The sequence below is a fragment of the Hydra vulgaris genome, chromosome 14, assembly GCF_038396675.1.
Source record: "Hydra vulgaris chromosome 14, alternate assembly HydraT2T_AEP".
Taxonomy (NCBI): Eukaryota; Metazoa; Cnidaria; class Hydrozoa; order Anthoathecata; family Hydridae; genus Hydra; species Hydra vulgaris.
Genome location: NC_088933.1, coordinates 30,357,501 through 30,370,576, shown reverse-complemented (window position 1 = coordinate 30,370,576; position 13,076 = coordinate 30,357,501). Strand labels below are relative to the sequence as shown.

The 13,076-nt window shown below is 28.5% G+C and overlaps 2 protein-coding genes across 3 annotated transcripts in view; one reads left to right on the top strand and one right to left on the bottom strand.

Moving 5' to 3' along the window:
* Nucleotides 1-5,436: 5,436 nt before the first annotated feature.
* Nucleotides 5,437-13,076, bottom strand: part of LOC136090425 (uncharacterized) — a 42,974-nt gene continuing 35,334 nt past the window's right edge. For both annotated transcript variants that reach the window (XM_065817039.1, XM_065817040.1), the window contains 2 exons: nucleotides 5,867-5,897; nucleotides 5,437-5,649 (listed from right to left, as the gene is read on the bottom strand). In XM_065817039.1, coding sequence (XP_065673111.1) covers nucleotides 5,878-5,897 — 20 coding nt within the window. In that variant the 3' untranslated portion in view covers nucleotides 5,437-5,649; nucleotides 5,867-5,877. The remainder of the gene's footprint in view (nucleotides 5,650-5,866; nucleotides 5,898-13,076) is intronic.
* The window catches only part of LOC136090424 (uncharacterized), a 3,374-nt gene continuing 1,812 nt past the window's right edge, over nucleotides 11,515-13,076 (top strand). The window contains exons 1-3 of the mRNA XM_065817038.1: nucleotides 11,515-11,662; nucleotides 11,792-11,932; nucleotides 12,335-12,611. Of these exons, the coding sequence (XP_065673110.1) occupies nucleotides 11,578-11,662; nucleotides 11,792-11,932; nucleotides 12,335-12,611 (503 nt within the window). The 5' untranslated portion in view covers nucleotides 11,515-11,577. The remainder of the gene's footprint in view (nucleotides 11,663-11,791; nucleotides 11,933-12,334; nucleotides 12,612-13,076) is intronic.

Below are 13,076 nucleotides of genomic sequence, written 5' to 3'. Positions count from 1 at the left end.
TACTCACTATATTCTTGACACTTTCAACAGCAATCAATATGGATGACTGTTGAAAGATTTCTATTGACTATCACCTTTTACGCACTTAAAAAAGGCTCTGCCTGGTTGACTCTGTCAGGTGTGCAAATGCTTTGATCGCAACTTCTAGGGTGTCATACTCATTCTTTTATTATTGCAACAAATTCATAAAAGTATTCTTCAGGAGTTGTGACTTTTCTTTTATCATACCATAAAGAAGCGTTATATGAATATTGCTAGTTATTCTGCTGGTTCGTTGCTTGGTTGCAGACTACTTTATCATTTTTTTTATTGCTATTGGAATTTGTAATATCATTATTGTTGGTAATAATAAATATTATTGCCATTAGAATTTGTAATAAAACTAAACTCAAATCTCTGGCTTTCCGAAGTATTTTACACAATTACATAGGCTAAGTGTTGGCTAAGACTTGGTGTTTGTAACACTAATCTCTTCTTCATCAGCGTAGTATAATTTCTTAAAGCTTCTTTATTATCTCGTTTAGTTTTTTATACAACTCTTGCCCTTATCATGCTAATGTAGATGTATTTTCTACTTTTCTAAAAAAAATAGTTTTATTTTGAAAAATAGTGTATTATTACTCAACTCGCTGCTTTTAAGCTAAAAAAATAAAAATAAAAAAAATCACTACTAAATATTAATTGAATCAGCGTTGATGGAAAATCTCATTAAGACTCTTATTATTACCTGATAATAAGTCTTATTCGCGGTGATTCGCCTGGTAATAAGTCTTATTCGCGGTGATTCGCCTGATAATAAGTCTTATTCGCCGTGATTCGCCTGATAATAAGTCTTATTCGCCGTGATTCGCCTGATAATAAGTCTTATTCGCGGTGATTCGCCTGATAATAAGTCTTATTCGCCGTGATTCGCCTAATAATAAGTCTTATTCGCGGTGATTCGCCTGATAATAAGTCTTATTCGCGGTGATTCGCCTGATAATAAGTCTTATTCGCCGTGATTCGCCTGATAATAAGTCTTATTCGCCGTGATTCGCCTGATAATAAGTCTTATTCGCCGTGATTCACCTGACAATAAGTCTTATTCGCCGTGATTCGCCTGATAATAAGTCTTATTCGCCGTGATTGAGTGACAATCATTAGTGATTTAATCACCTCTGAGGATTATACATACAAACATTCATTACGCTCTATAAAATGGTACATACATACAAACATTCATTACACTCTATAAAATTCACAATCATCCTTATCTGATGAGACCGAAAAATTAACTTTAGATTTATTTGGATTCGAGATGACTAACTTTAAAGCATGGTGCAGTAAAAACCTTTATTCGCTCGTAATGGCGTCAAATAAGGATCGTTTACAAAAAAAATAACATTTTTCAGAACTTGGGAACAAATACTTCCATTTTTTTGCCCTCCTGACCCTCCCTTGTGAAAAAAAACTTCAATTCATATTTCATTAATAAATCTCTTGGTGATAAGAACTAGCGTCCATGTAAAATTTAATATTCCTTTATTTTAAGGAGGTTAAATTCATTGCATGGTCACTTATATACTATTATGCGTAAAAAGATTTTAATACTAAACAAACTTTTTTATAATGAATTTGGATCTAAATTACAATGAAGTAATTAAAAAAAACATATCTTGCTAAGCGGGAGTCAAGAGGGCAAATATATTGGGGCATTTTCATAAAAATTGCATAAAATACTGTTACAAAATACTTACAAAGAAGTTAATTTTAGTATCGTAATTTCAGGAACATAGATCACTTCCAAAGTAAGATTCAATTGACATTAAATTATGGTAATTAAACACAAACTTCGAAAACCTGATTGCTTCTTAATTTAATCTATAAACCAATTTTGTTTTATTTCAAAGTCTTTGAAATAACTTCAAATGTAAAAACAAAAAAGTCAGGTTGTGAATCTGATCATTTTTAAATTTAATTCATAAAACAATTTGATTTAATTTAGAAGTAATTGTATTAACCTCAAATGTTAAGTAAAATAAACAACTGAAATCAAATTGTGGTTGTTAAAAAAAAAATTGAATGACAAAATATCTTTAAAAATATCTGGTCTGATTGATTTGTTTATTATGGCTGTTATGTCAAAAGCCGATCTACAGTTTATTGAATTTTATGGTGTCCAACAAAATTTAAGTTTAATTACCGCGCCAACAACTTATGAAAAGGTACGTTGATGATAGCAAGTTCTTCTATCAGTATTTTAAGTTCACAAGAAACTGCAATTCAGTATACAATTGAATAACGAAGTTCGCAAAAATAAGGACCGGCGAAGTCGACTTTTCAAGACCCTAATTTAACTGAATGACAAATTTAAATCGTATGCATAATTCGAAAAAATTCGAAATTCGAGAATTCTGGAATTCGTTTTCATAATATAGTTTCGATTTCCAAAAATTTCCTTGCGAGCTCCGAAATTAAAACTGATTTTTTCTTGCTCTTTCTCTAACTTTTAAATTATGTTTCCGTTTCAGTGCATATAAATTTTATACATTCTAACTCTATGAGAAGACATAAAGAAAACAATGATAAATTACAGTAATTCTGCATAATACAAGTAAACATAAAGGAAACATTACTGAATTGCAGATAATGGTTTCATGCCTTTATTTCATATCCGTGTGTAATAATTTTTATATTTCGTATAACTTCGTGCTTGAATCTTATACTTTACGATTTGCAACAGTATTGAGATTTGTTTATTTGAGTGCGGTGTGTATTGAATTATTTGGATCAATAACTTTTAAATAGGTTTCATCAATATTTTAAGTAGGTAAGCAAATAACAGCAGGAGTGATAACAGTTTTAATTTAACAACTTTATTTGATAATTATTTAATTTTAAGTGGAATTATTATCAATAGTACATCATAAAAATCTTCAAAAGAAAACTATTTGGAATATACAAAGCAATGTATAAATCAAAATTCTGTTTGGATTCATTTTTTGAGAGGATCAAAAAACTAAAGCAAAATGTAAAATATCTAATAAAATAGTAAAAACCGCTGGTTCAACGACACCGCTGCACAAGCATTTAAGAATAATACACAATATTAATGTATTAAAACGGGATGTCGTGTTTTTTTTTTGGCTAGAGACACTCGAAATTATGTATTACCAAAATCACCGAACTCAATTTACAAAATGGTTTTAGAATACACACAATAAAATAATGCAGGATTTTATTGATTTCAAAGGTGGAACACGATTTTGCTTAACTTTAAATGAATATTTAAATGTCCATGGCGAGAAACAGTTTTAGAATCTAGGTTTAGTATCTGTTGAAAGACGTTTCTCTGCAGAGAAATGCATTACGGATCTGAAAAGCACATTGCAAGACTACAATCTAAATATTGTCTATAACAACTGATGGGGCAGCTGTAATGCAAAAAGTTGGACGGTTTTTACCATGTAATCAACAGTTGTGCTTCGCACAATGCAATGCCGTTAGCTGTAATTGATGGTCTGTATAACAATTCTAATACAAACCAATTTGTGGCTCACACATATGCAGAAAATGTTGGTGTAGAAGATCAAGAAAGTGACTTATCTCTATTTATCTCTTAACGAACTTTATTTAATGCTTCCAGAAAATCCTTAATGTTCTTTTTTCATATTCGTTCAAAAACATTTAGAATTCTAAAGATTCCATAACATAAATTCTGATCATTACTTTATTTTTTGATTTTTTTTTTTTTTGCAAAACTTATGTTCCTAAGGCCGAGGGGGCGAGTAGACTACTCTTTTTTTTTTTGTTATAGCGATTACAACCCTCTCTTAACTCTTTAACTCCAAAACATGAACCTTGGCAAGCAAGACCGCTGCGCAGAGAAACAGGTTGATATACATGAAACATTTTATAACAATTTTTATTATTTAAATTATTAACTTACGAATTTAACTGAAAGTTAAATGAACTTTGCAATTGTTACCAAATTTAACTAGGAGCCGAACTTCTATTTTGAATTCGGCACCGAAGTCGAAGTAAATTTCGCCTTATAGTAAACTACGTATTAAAAGTTCGTATTAGTACGAACTTTTAATACATTATAAGCCAGCAATTACTAATATATTAATTAAACCACATTCTTCCGTTTACAACAAATACCAATGGGTATTTTAAAAATTTTTCTGTCAAGAGAAAATATGGTTAAAAACAGGATATTCAGAATGAAACTGAGTTTCTCGTTACCAAAATAAAAACTCAGATGCTTACCAAAATAAACACTCATTTAAAAAAATTTCACAAATCGCTTAAAACTATAAATTATGACATAAAAATACAAAAATCCAGCAGATTAATCCTGGAAAAATTATCATACTGAAGTTGATACCGAAACTAACATTATACTTACAAAAGAGTTTAGTAAAGTGGGTATAAAAACCGTTTATCGCTATGGTAACACTGGTAAAAATGTGTGTGTAACACACACACTTTTTAAATGACATATAAAAAATGTCTACCTTTAAGACGTATCTACTTTTAAGACGTATAAATTTTCTTGTTTAGAAGACATTTGTTAGTCGTCTTTAACAATGCGTCTTTATATAAACCTATTTTATAGAGATGCAACGAGTAATGGTGATTTTGCCGAATACTGAATATTAATACTTATAATGATTCATCTCCACTTCGGAAGAAAAAAAATGTCAATGAAAATGATAAAACAATTGAGACCACAATAGTTTCTGGAAATGTTTTTCCAGAAACTATTAGAAGTCGCTACAGAAAACACGCACACAGATGAAGATATTGAACAGAAAAGTTCAACTACAAACGAAATTGATTTATTCAAGAAAATTGTTCGCCTAGATCGAAAAACCCTTACAAGTGCTGCTCAGCTAATGCAAAGCAATATCCAAGCCTAGCAGAATTTGTTAAGATTTATTTAATCTCTCCAGGTATATGTGTATAGTGAGCGGCAATTTTTAGAAGCAAGTATAGTTTACGAGGAAAAGCGGAATCGTTTGCTATCAACAAATGCCGAGAAAACTCATCATAATTTACCACTGATAGATTTCACGTATTAAACTTGTTTTAAAAAACAAAATTTGGTGATTAATAGAGTCTTATATATAATATATTTATAACTTGTTTATTCTATTTATTGTATCACTTGCAGTAATCTGTTTTAAAAGCAATTTTTGTCATGTATTCGGCCGAATAGTTTGCAATATTCGGCTGAATACCCACTAGTATAAAATGTGGCCGAATACACCGAGTACGGAATAGTTGCCGAATATTCGTGGCGTCTCTTCTATTTTAGATGTCTATAGACATCTAGAATGTCTTTTGTTTAGTGGGTAATAAATCAATTCATAATCACTCACATCATATTTAACAATTTGAGATCGATGACGATGAAGTCTATTGAGGTCGTTTATAAATTACAAGAATTGGTAATTGAAAATTTTTTTAATAAACATCTTTAAAAAAAATGACAAAGTTTTAATAACAACCAGTTATATAAAATTGCGCATAAAAATTAAAAATTAATTTATCAACATCAAAATAAAATAAAATTAATAAAGTGAACAAAACTTCAGCAATCTTTAACGAAAATTAAGATGATCAAATCTTAGGAGAGATCAAAATCTCATCTTCGGTTAGAATCTAAAAATAAAAAAAAATAAAAGCTTTAAATCTAATTCTTGATATGTTTATCTAGAAATTTTTATAACACTATGTAATTTTTATAACACGGATCTTTGAGTATTTTGTCAGTAAACCCCCCTATAAAGTGGTATAAACTATTTTGTGTGTCAAAATATATAACATCTATTGATAAATCTATTCATATTCGATTTGCTTAAGTTAAAAAATAACTTACAAATTTAAGCATTATTCATTTTGAAAATAACCTAAAAAATAAAGCAAAGTCGATTATTTAAAAAAAAAATATACATGATATATAAATATATAACAAGTATGTATAAAAAATGTAAACATAGACAAACAAAATGTACACAGAGGTACAAAGAACATATTTATAAGAACAAATATATTATACATAGAGGTACAAAGTATGTATTTATAAGAAAAGATATTAAGTGTAAAGAGTTACAAAGAACATATTTATATGAACAAATATAATGTACATATAGGTACATATTTATAAGAACAAAGATTTGCCCAACACTCACTTGCTCTTAAAAGTTTAGTTGTCTTTTGATTATTAAACTCTTAAAAACATTATCTATCAACAAAAAATTTTTTGTTTTCATTTTTTCACCAACATATTTTCCAAGCTCCTTTGACCTTATTAAATTATTTTTTTGCAAAATTTAAGTTTTTCAAAAAATATTTTAATAAGGTCCTATAATAAGATTGTCTGTTGACCTGTAGGAAGCACATTGAAGCACAAACTGAAGTCCTACATTATGGTATGTATATACAAATTGGTTTTACTCTGCATAATTTCTGCGTATAACCCATGGCAGAAAGATTCAAATCCCAGCACTATTAGTAAAAAATAAGGCAAAAGGAAGTATTTTATGATATCAGTGACATGCTTCTTTTTGCCTTGGTGAGGCAATAAATGTGTATAAGAATTTTTCTAATAAAACAACTTATTTCTTTATATTACTAATTATCAAACCATTTTTTTAGATGTGTTCATATGAAAAGTAAAATTTTTTTATAGAATAATTTTATGAATCCAGGTTAAATAGCATTATTCTATGAGTGAAGACTAATTTCTTTTCATAGCATAATTGCATTGAGCAGTTTTTATCTATTATCCCTTCCATTATTTTAGCATAATGAATATGCTCACAAAAATTATATATGTTAAAATCAAGTCACGGTACTAAAATATGCGAAATATTTCAAAGTTTATTTAGTTTCCAGATCAATTCTTTTAAAAACATTATCTCTGATATTTTTATACTGTTTTCTGTCTGAGTTTATATGTTCACATTAGGTTTAAGTAAAGTTTTTTTTGGCGATAATTTTAAATTTCATAGCACTATTGAAGCATTCTTGCAGCATTTAAATTAAATTATTTTTTGATGAATGAATTTCAGGTAACTGAGATTATTTTTTTGAAAACAATTTTATATTCAACAATAAAAAAAACTGATTCAAGCTATGTTTTATTGTTATTGCCAAAAACAACTTTTAGCTTCAAACTTTCAAATAGCTCCATATTGTATTAAAGACTTAAAAAAAAAAGAGCATTAATATTACAATTTACTATGGTAAAATGTATTATGGTACAATTTACCATAGTAAATTGTACCATAATACATTTTACCAATAATAGTTGTTACGCTTGATTCCAGTGCCAAGGGTCAATAGTTCTAATAATGCTCAAGACATAAAAACAATGTTAATGAGAATGGGGCATGGGAACCAATTGACTAAATGCTACTCCTATCAAAATGCACTGTCACCAAATTTTTAACAAACAATAATAAAAATGTATATATAAATAAATATATATATATAAATATAGGAACTTATATAGTTGCAAATATCGTGAAAAAAAGGAAAAAGAAAACTGGTAAAAACGAAAAAAAAAACAGAGCTACAGTCGCCACTGCAAGAACAAACACCACCTAAGAATGCCTTAGTTATAAACTCCAAACTATATGTAAGAAATCATTCCACACTTGTGTGTTTTAGACTTTATTTCTTAACCAAACTATTTATTATTTACCACACTCTTGTGGTTTAGAAACTAAACTTAAAAAACTAAAACCTTACCTTATAACAATGTACAACCTTACTTCATTAAAATGTACATCCTCATTTCATTACAATGTACAACCTAATTTCATTATGATATACAACCTAATTACATTACAATGTACAACCTAATTTCATTATGATATACAACCTAATTACATTCCAATGTACAACCTCACTTCATTAAAATGTAATATGAAATAAAAATAAGCATGACAAAACCTAAAATTTGAGTAAAAAGTAAATAAAAAAAACTCCAAATAAAGACTTTCACAAAATAAAATAATCAATAGGTCTTTCACAAAATAATATAATCAAAAGGTCTTTCACAAATACACACTAAAAAAAAAAGGTATAATAGAGGTATGTTATTCTACCCGAAGGTAGAAACTAATATTTTTAGGGTAGAATAATCGTTTATTAAGTTTAAGCTGTTAAAATGGTAGAAAGTTCTACCCTTGAAGAGTTTTCTACCTTTGCGTTAGATGTCGCCAGAATGCGGCTCGCAAACCATAAATTTCTTTATTTTTATGAAAAGCTCTTACCTTTAAATAAACAAAGCTGAGAATAAATAAAAGTATTTTATAGTTTATAAAAACTATTTAGTTGGTTTTTATACTAACAAAAAAACTTAAAAATAAACAACTTAGACAATTAAAAAATCAAATTATTTATATTAATACCAGATTTATAGCTGCATCTGGTTTTAATGATACATGCGGTATTGCAGCAGTTAAAGATTTCAAATTTCGGTACGGAGTATTATTGTCAAGTTGAGTTCTGCAGAAAAGGGTTTTATAATGCACGAGGGTTAATCAATCACATGATATTGCAGCATGGTCATGAAAAACATCTGAATTTATCGTGTAGTTTAGATGGTTGTGTTTATTGCTATAACACTGTTAATACATATAGATGCCATGTTTTAAAAGTTCATCAGTCTCATCTAGGTTCGATAACTTCCAATAAACTAAATTTATATAAAGATAGAGAAGAAAACGTTGAAAATATTGTGGAAGTGGAAGCAGAAAGCATAGCAATTATTGAGTGTGGATGAAAATGCTAAAAAATTAATGACAGAATTTTCTGATTTTTTAGAATCTTTTGGAAACAATTTATGTATAACACAGCTGCAGTTGCGCGAAAAACACATGCTGCCACTTTTAACAGCTTCTTCAATATGTAATAAAATTAAATGTTTGCTTGATTTGTTACAGAACAGTATTGTATCATTAACAAGAAAAAGGCTTAAAGCGCTAAATATTGAATCAGATGACGACTCTGTGTTAAATCAATTATTATCATTTTCCTTAATTTATGACAGTGTCTCTCAACTGTTTGCAGCTGATTGTCTTAGAAAATTATATATGTTAAATAACCTTGAGTTTGTTTCCCCAATAGAACTTGATGTGCAGACTAATGAACTTCATCAAGTAACTGAAAGTCTTGGTGGTTCTAACAATGTAATAAACAATGAAACATTGCCTTTGCCAGTTGTAGTAGCAAACACAGATAATAATATTTATACAATAGAAAATGAAAAAAATCATAAAAAAAAAAAAAAAGTTGGTTATTATATTCCAATACTTCAAACTTTGAAAACATATCTTCAAAAAGATGATATATGGGCTAGTTGTGAACGGAACCGTTTAAAAGCAGTTAAAAGTGATGGGATTATGCGAGACTATTCCGATGGTACACATTTTAAATCCTTAAATGGTAATAGCAATAATTTTATTCGTTTACATTTGTATAACGATGAGTTAGAAATCTGTAATGCACTTGGAAGCAGAAAGGGTACTCACAAGGTTTCAATTTTTTATTTTATAGTTGGAAATATTGAAACTCATTTATGGACAAACCTTGATCATATTCACTTGGTATTAGTTGCGCAATATAGTACTGTCAAAATGTATGGATACGATAAAATTTTAAATAAACTAAGGAATGATATTAAATTGCTTGAGATAGATGGGCTTGATTTAAATATTCTTGGCAAAATTGAACATATTAATGGTACTATCGTTACATTCTCTGGAGATAACTTATCCTCTAATTTTTTTGGTGGGTTTTCTACTTGCTTTTCATCTGGTAGAGTTTGTCGTTACTGCATGACTTCGTTTAAGTTTCTTTCAAAAGTTCATTCAGAATCTTTATGCCAGTTGAAAACATTAGATTTACAATCTAATGTTACAATAACATGATAATTATATCATGTTCAAGAAGTAAAGACTGATATATCACTCAGTAGTGTATACGGTGTTAATAGCCATTGTTCTTTATCTAGTTTGCAGTATTTCAATGCAATTGAATGTTTCCCGCCTGACTTTATGCATGATGGACTAGAAGGGCTTTTAAGTGTGAGTTTTTCAATTGTTGTGAGAAATCTTATCAAAGAAAAATTATTCACTATTATTCAGTTGAAAGAAGAAATAGCAAACTTCAAGTATGGCATTCCAGATATTTGTGATAAACCTGCTATATAATGTGTTCCAAAAAATTTGGCAATATCCAATAAAACAATCCATGGAAAAGCAGTAGAGCGATGGTCACTATTTCATTTTTTGCCCATATTTGTCAGTTGTCTTGTAAAAAATCATGATATACTCCTAAACAATGACTTTTGGCAGCTTCATTTGCTTTGTCGACAAATTGTGCAAATCATTTTGGCACCAGAAATTGACATAAATTGGATCCCTATTTTTGAGCATCTGATTCAAAGACATCATTCTCTACTTGAGCGAATTAGCCCAGTATTATTTATACCTAAAATACATTTTTTAGTACATTATCCTAGATTACTATTGCATTTTGGACCTTTGCGACACCTCTGGGTAATGAGATTTGAAGCTAAACATCAGTATTTTAAACAAATTGCACGTCGTGTAAAAAATTTTAAAAATACAACATTTACTTTGGCACAACGACATGAAATGCGCAAGTGCGTTATGAATTTAGGAAGAAGCTCATACTATAAGGGTCCAGAAATTTTAAGTTGTCAAAAACTATTATCTGTAGATTCACTTCCATTTGAACTTATTGATGCCATAAAAAAAAAATTTGTTAATACCCATCAAGTAAATCAACATGAGCAGTTTATATCTACCTCAAAACTTAGAATTAATGGACAGATCTTTTATACAAGTACAAGTATTATTTGTCAAATAAAAGGTTGCAATGGCATGCCTTTATTCGGAAAAGTTAAATATATATTATTGTTTCAAGGAACTTGGATTATTGGCTGTATGTTACAAATAGTAAAACAATATATAGAGTTTGCAGATTTTTACAATATAGAGCAGTCCGACAATTGGGTTGTGGTGATACCTGGTGAACATGCCAATCATCCATCTATGGGTTCCTATTTTGTTAATAATCAGGAAGGCATTTTATTTCGTCATCGTGTTTGCATAAAGGATGAATAAGAAAATTAAAACATTTATAACTTATTAAAATTTAGTTTTCACAAAAATTTACACTTTTAGTTTTATATTTGTTACTTGGGTGGGTGTCTGCCAGATAAGGAAAAGCTGGTAATTCAGATTTTTGCAAAAAAATAAATCATGCAGCAATCTGGGAAATTAGGTAATTAAAAAAAAATCAGGGTAATTTACCTTAAAATATTGGCAGACACCCTTATAAATTTATTTGCAGTTTTGAATTTACTTAAACTTGTATTCAGTTAGTTTGATAATATTGCTCTTTTGGTATTTTCTGTTTTTTAATTTACTATGCTATTTATAATTTATTAGTTTAATCTAGTTTTACGAAGATCTTGTGGGAAAAAAATTATTATAAATGTTTTATTATTTAATAGAGTATTAAAGTTTTTCATAATTCAACATTTTTCAAATGCCTCTTTTCAAGATATGGTCTGGTGATCGCTTAGTAAAAAAAGCAATTATTGCTGAAGATTTTGATATGCTGATAGTGAAGGGTAAGAAATTTTATAATATAATTACATTATAAATACATTATTATTTTAAGTATTCTTGTTAAGAGTTAATCCGAAAAAATATAAATATAACTAACACTTATTAAATTAATTTTTCAATTTTAATTCCAGTGTTTGAGAAGTTCCAATTTTTACCTTCTAAAATTGTTGTAAATAGCGATGGAACAGAAGTAGATGAAAGTGATGTTTTACTCAGTCTTTCGGGTGAAGTGTTGCTAGCTCTTCGTGATGGTGAAGAATGGCAAGTTTACAGTGAGTTTTTATTATTAATGGTATTAGTACAATAAATTGTTAAAATCTGAGTATAAAAAAGACAATGTGTTGATAGAATTTTTTTTATTTTTTTCGTTTTTGTAGGCTTCGAAATTGTTGGAAAACAAAAGTTTTTGTTTTTAAGAAGAGTTCATCATAATCCTTTGGATTATAATGGACTTTTTGCTTCTTTTTTTTCTTGGCTTTTAATGAAAAAAGTTAGCACTATTTTTAAATGGTTTTGGTATTGTGATTGCATTTTTTTGCTTGTTTTTGATGTAAAAATGAAATTTTGTAAAGTCTTATTCTATCATTTACGACTTAAGTTACGTTATAAATAAGTAATAAAGTTATAAGTATTATGTTATTTATTGCTAAATAGATTATGTTTATATTGCATAGATTCTGTAACTGTCGCGTCTCCTGAAAAATTGCAATCTTGTATTCAGTCATTGTCTTCTTCACCACTTTTGCCGTTACAGGAAGGTGAATCTAGTAGCACTGAGCAAATGCTTAATACGTCTGAATTGAAATCATTCCCAACAGTATACTGTCTACCAATGCTTCCTAAGCACTTAACAGCAGCACTAGAGAAAGCCAGCTCTAAAGCGGATCTAGATGTGTCGAGTGAACGACAGTTAATTAGAGTTGTTTATGATGATCTGCTGCAATATTCTTTGTAAGTAGTAATTTTTTTTTAACAATTGATTTTTTTTTATTAGGATTTTTAAAAGAAAAATTTCATTTAAAAATCCTAATATTTTGGGAAACAATTACTATAAAAATTGCCAATATTGCAAAAACGCAGTATAAAAATTTTCCTGGCTAATATCCTGATATAGGGGAAAGCGTGCACCCTTGATCATAAAATCCAGGGCGCATTATGTTAATAACCCTAAATTAATAATAATTGTAAAAATAATATTGACTATAAAAAATATATATATACTTTCTTAAAGTTTATTAGAACCATAAATGAAGAAAACTCTAAAATAGTTTTATAATTTTGTCTTTCATAAATTTTTGTTTAGTTTTTTTCCCCTCTGGATTTTAGAATTAAGGGTGCATACTTTCCCCTATATATATATATATATATATATATATATATATATATATATATATATATATATATATATATATATAT